Source organism: Priapulus caudatus, unplaced genomic scaffold (assembly GCF_000485595.1).
Source record: "Priapulus caudatus unplaced genomic scaffold, Priapulus_caudatus-5.0.1 Scaffold1615, whole genome shotgun sequence".
Taxonomy (NCBI): Eukaryota; Metazoa; Priapulida; class Priapulimorpha; order Priapulimorphida; family Priapulidae; genus Priapulus; species Priapulus caudatus.
The window spans coordinates 58,039-62,956 of record NW_014578676.1 but is presented as its reverse complement, the minus strand read 5'-3'; the positions used below and the strand labels follow the sequence as shown (position 1 = coordinate 62,956).

The following is a 4,918-nucleotide window of genomic DNA, read 5'->3' as shown; positions in this document are numbered from 1 at the left end:
AGAGAGAGGGAGAGAAGACCGGACAGAGAAAAGGGCGCTAGAGAGCGAGAGAGAGAGAGAGAGAGAGAGAGAGAGAGAGAGAGAGAGAGAGAGAGAGAGCGAGGAACACTGTGACAGGTGTGAAATAACTATAGATGCCTGCTTCTCATCCATCACATGTATCCGGGTGAGTTCACATTAGAGGAGCGATGCGCGTATACTCTATAAAAACCGATCGCATGCCATTACTGTGTGTTCCCACGTCGCTTCTATAATCAATAATACTATTATACTTCAATCGTCCGCCTTCCCTGCGCTGGCTACAGTGGAACATTTCCCGTGCTACAAGTGTGTGATGTGTGTGTGTGTGTGTGTGTGTGTGTGTGCGTGCGTGCGTGCGTGCGTGCGTGTGTGTGTGTGCGTGTGTGCGTGTGTGTGTGTGNGGGCGGATTAGGAGGGAGAGAGAAAGATGATGAGAAGAGGAGAGAGCAGAGAGAGAAAGTGAAAGCGTGCAGCGTTTCGTCTGAGCGAGAGCGAGAGAGAAAGGAGGAGGAAAAGAAGAAAATAAACAAGGAGAGAGCGAACCGTGTGGAGGAACAGAGAGGAGAAGAGAGAAAGAGAACGTGGACACGTGTGGTGAGAGAGAGAGAGAGAGAAAAGAGCGCACGAGAAGAGAGAGAGAGAGAGAGAAAGACCGCGCACGAGAGAAAGAGAGAGAGAGAGAGAGAGGAGGGCGCGGCGAGTGAGAGAGGAGAAAATGAGGAGAGGAAGAGAGAGAGCGAGGGAACACTGTGACAGGTGTGAAATAAACTATAGATGCCTGCTCTCATCCAATCACATTGGTATCGCGGTTGAGTTCACATTATGAGGAGCGTGCGCGTATACTCTATAAAACCGATCGCATTGCCCCATTACTGTGTGTTTTCCCCACGACCGCCTTCTATAAAATTCCATATAATACTATCTAATTACGCTTTCAATCGTCGGCCCTCTTGCCTGCCGGCTGGCTACCCAGGTTGGGAACAATTTTCCCCGTTTGGCAAAACAAGTGTGTGATGTTGTGGCTGTGTGTGTGGTGTGTGTGGTGTGTTGGTGTGCGGGTGTCCGTGCGGTCGCGCTATGCCCCTGCGATGTGTGTTGGTGTGGCGTGCCTGTGCGTGTGTGTGTGTGTGCCGTGAGTGCGTGTATAGTGAGCGTACGTGTGTGCGTGCGTGCGTGTGTGGCGTGTGTCTCGTGTGTAGGGGAATCGTGTGGATATTATGCGGCAGGGCGTATATATTTAAAATATCTAAAATGAACAATGTTATATTTATTCTTTTGTTTTGTATATTGTTGTATCGACGAAAAATAGCGGGGTATATATGCTCCGCATTATACATAATATAGATATATATATATAATATAACTATACAGTAATATTGTGTCACACTTATATATCAGCCTGTGTTGCTAGCATCTATGACAAATCGACATTTACGGCAATTAATTTTTGACGCTCTCCTATGATACTATTTGTCATAGGAAAGCATTCTTCCTATGACAAAACTATTGTTGCATGTGTTGTGGCGCATCATAGGAAGCGCTATTATGAACGCAAGCGGTGAATTTCAGATGTTAAAGCGGAACGAAGTTGACTCGCCAATGATTTGTCATAGGATAAAATCTTCTATGACAAATAGTGTCATAGGAGAGCGTAATATGCGTTATGTCGTATTTGTCATTAGATGCCACAGCAAACATGTTTGTATATATGTTTATAATATATTCTTAATGTGTGTGTGTTGTGTGTGTGTGTTGTGTGTGTGCTGTGTGTGTGTCTGTGCTGTGTGTGTGGTGTGTGTGTGTGTGTGGTGTGTAGTGCGTGCGCGTCGCGTGCGTGTTGTGTGTGTGTGTGGCGTGTGTGTGTGTGTATGTGTGTGTGTGTGTGTGTGTGTGTCGTGTGTGTGTGTGTGATTTGTGTGCAATGTGGCAAATATATTACATATATTTATGGCATTGTAAGTCACGTGTTTGTAAAATGTCGTTAGAAAAATAAACGCAAAATGTTAAACCAATACAGTCATCAAACTTCTGTTGTTAAATTTTTGATTTCACTACATATCACAGCATTAACAATCACTACATATATAACAAGAACACAAAATCTCGTCAATCGGTAAGCAGCATATGGAATATTAATTTGTTCCTAATGGCAGCTTAATTTTAAATTATTAATATTAATATAATAGTTATTTAATAGTTTCGTACTCGTGCGTACGATCAGGGCGTCTGTCTCCTGGCGCCACGCCCCCCCCCCCCCTCCTTGTCAGTTGATGATTGTGTAATCATAAATTCCACTAACCGTCCGTTTCCCATGCGATCGGGAATGATAGTTAAGTAGAGCATGCGATTTCTGCTCGTCGACTGATCTATCGTTGTGTCAGCGTCACCATTGTATGCGGCCACCTGGCGGCGGTTGGGACTGCAACTCTGTGCGACATTTTTCGCTGGTTGAGTAATTGAAGCGGATTGTTGGAACTTTGGTTTCCTTGTTTCTCCGTCTGCAATTTTGCATTGATAATGAGTAATATATAATGAGCATAGATAATCAATACAATACACGATGGTCATAAACACACACACACGACGGGCACACGCACGACGCACACACACACACACACAACACACACACACACACACACACACACACAACACACACACACAAACGCACGCACACCACACACACACACACACACACACCACACACACACACACACACATGCGGTCAAATAACACACACATCACGCGGCTCACACGCACACATCACACACACACACACACACACACACATGCGGTCAAACACACACACACGCGTCACACGCACTACACACACGGACACACACACGACAGCACATCACAACACGCACACACACACACACACACACACACACACATGCCGGTCAATACACATCCACACACGCGGCACACACGCGACACACACACACACACACAACACACACACACACACACACACACACACATGCGGTCAACACACACACAGCGGGTCAAACGACACACACACACACACACACACACACACACACGTGCACAAACACACACACCACATACACACACACACACACCACATGCGCACCATGCACGCACAGACACACTCAAACACATACACACAGCAGCGCGCGCCGCACACGCACCACACACAACACACGCACACGCCACACACACACATCACGACACACACACACACACACACACTCACACACACTCACCACACACACACACCACACACACAACACACATACACACACACGCACACACACCAAACACGGTACACACCACAGGTAGCGCGCGCACACAGCGGAGTATAAGACAGGGCGCACTAGGACCGTTCGCATGCAGGGCGGAACACAGGCCGGCACACACAAAACAGACACACACACGCACTCACACACGCGCTTCGCGCACACACACACACACACACACACACACACACACACACACACACACACACACACCTTGTGATCACGATGTACGCAGTAAGACCAACGATGAGTAACACGGCCACGGCTGCTGCCACCGAAGCCACCACCATAAACAGCTTTCCTCCGCGAGCAGGTGGCGCCACCGTCTCTGCTGGGGCCGATATCGCAGAACCGCTGCTCACTTCGCTTGTGAGTATAGAGGGCGTTGCGGTGCTTTCATTGACACCATCTAGAGGAGATGAGGCAGGTACGTACAGAATTTGATTCCAAGTCAATTATCTGACGTATTTCGCGATTTATTATATTATATTTCATTATATTACACGTTAATTGTTGTGATTACTTGTCGACTGTTTTTCACAATTTCCGTGATTAGTCCGTATTTTGTCAGACTTTCTAGTTCATAGTGTCATTCCACTAGATACTAGCAAAAGAATCCTGTGTCAAAGGAATTCACCAACAACGTCTAAAGTACGAACCCGTATGAGTCCGCATCGTTCCCATAGATGGCGCCACGGGTACGGTGGTTGACTGCGGCGATAACATTTTCATCCCTACACTATTATACACGCTGTACGCTGAAAAATTACGGTGTGACTTCATTTTATCTGCTGGCATTATGTCTGTCTGACAGTCATTAACGCAAAGGCAGGGTGATTGATCGTATTGGGAATTAAAATTGGTTTCTATTAATAAAAATAATAATTAGTATTATAATTATAATAACAACAATAATAATAACAACGATATAATAACAACAACAACAAATATATTATATAGTGGTAGTAGTAGTAGTAGTAGTAGTAGTAGTAGTAGTAGTAGTAGTAGTAGTAGTAGTAGTAGTAATAGTAACAGTAGTAGTAGTAGTAGTAGTACTACTAATAGTAGTAGTAGTGTTAGTAGTAGTAGTAGTAGCAATATTATTATAATGATCCATGTAGAGACGCCCGCTCTCATACTTTTCTACGTTACCTTCTACAAACGCCTCAAAGCCTTGATAAACCGCCGCTGGCTCCCCCTTGAGGTAGATGACAACCGCGTTCGTCTGCGACGTGATGTACACGGACTGCATCTCATTGCAGGTGTCCAGCAGGTGGCGCTGCGCTCCGCCCACGTACTCATATATGTCGAACCGCGAGTTGGCGACGGCGCTGCAGACGCCGTAGGTTACGTGGACGAGCAGACGCCGCCCAGGGGGCGCCACAAGCTTCCACCAGCACTGCTGCGATGTGAGCTTGACGGCCTGCTGGATGACGACGACAGGTGGCGCTGCTGTGGTGCCGACGTCGATGCTGTCGGCGGCAAATGATCGGCATTCGCCATGCACGGGAGCAACTGTAAGGATTGTAGTTACTGGAGCGTGATTGTAGATTTACACACACACACACACACACACACACACACACACACACACACACACACACACACACACACACACACACACACACACACACACACAC

General features: G+C 46.7%; 1 protein-coding gene across 1 annotated transcript in view; it reads right to left on the bottom strand.

The window, feature by feature from the left end:
• Positions 1 to 2,404: 2,404 nt before the first annotated feature.
• Positions 2,405 to 4,918, bottom strand: part of LOC106817163 — a 10,800-nt gene continuing 8,286 nt past the window's right edge. Inside the window, exons 2-5 of the mRNA XM_014821817.1 lie at positions 4,431 to 4,793; positions 3,938 to 4,036; positions 3,492 to 3,687; positions 2,405 to 2,519 (exon numbers count right to left, since the gene is read on the bottom strand). Of these exons, the coding sequence (XP_014677303.1) occupies positions 2,405 to 2,519; positions 3,492 to 3,687; positions 3,938 to 4,036; positions 4,431 to 4,793 (773 nt within the window). The remainder of the gene's footprint in view (positions 2,520 to 3,491; positions 3,688 to 3,937; positions 4,037 to 4,430; positions 4,794 to 4,918) is intronic.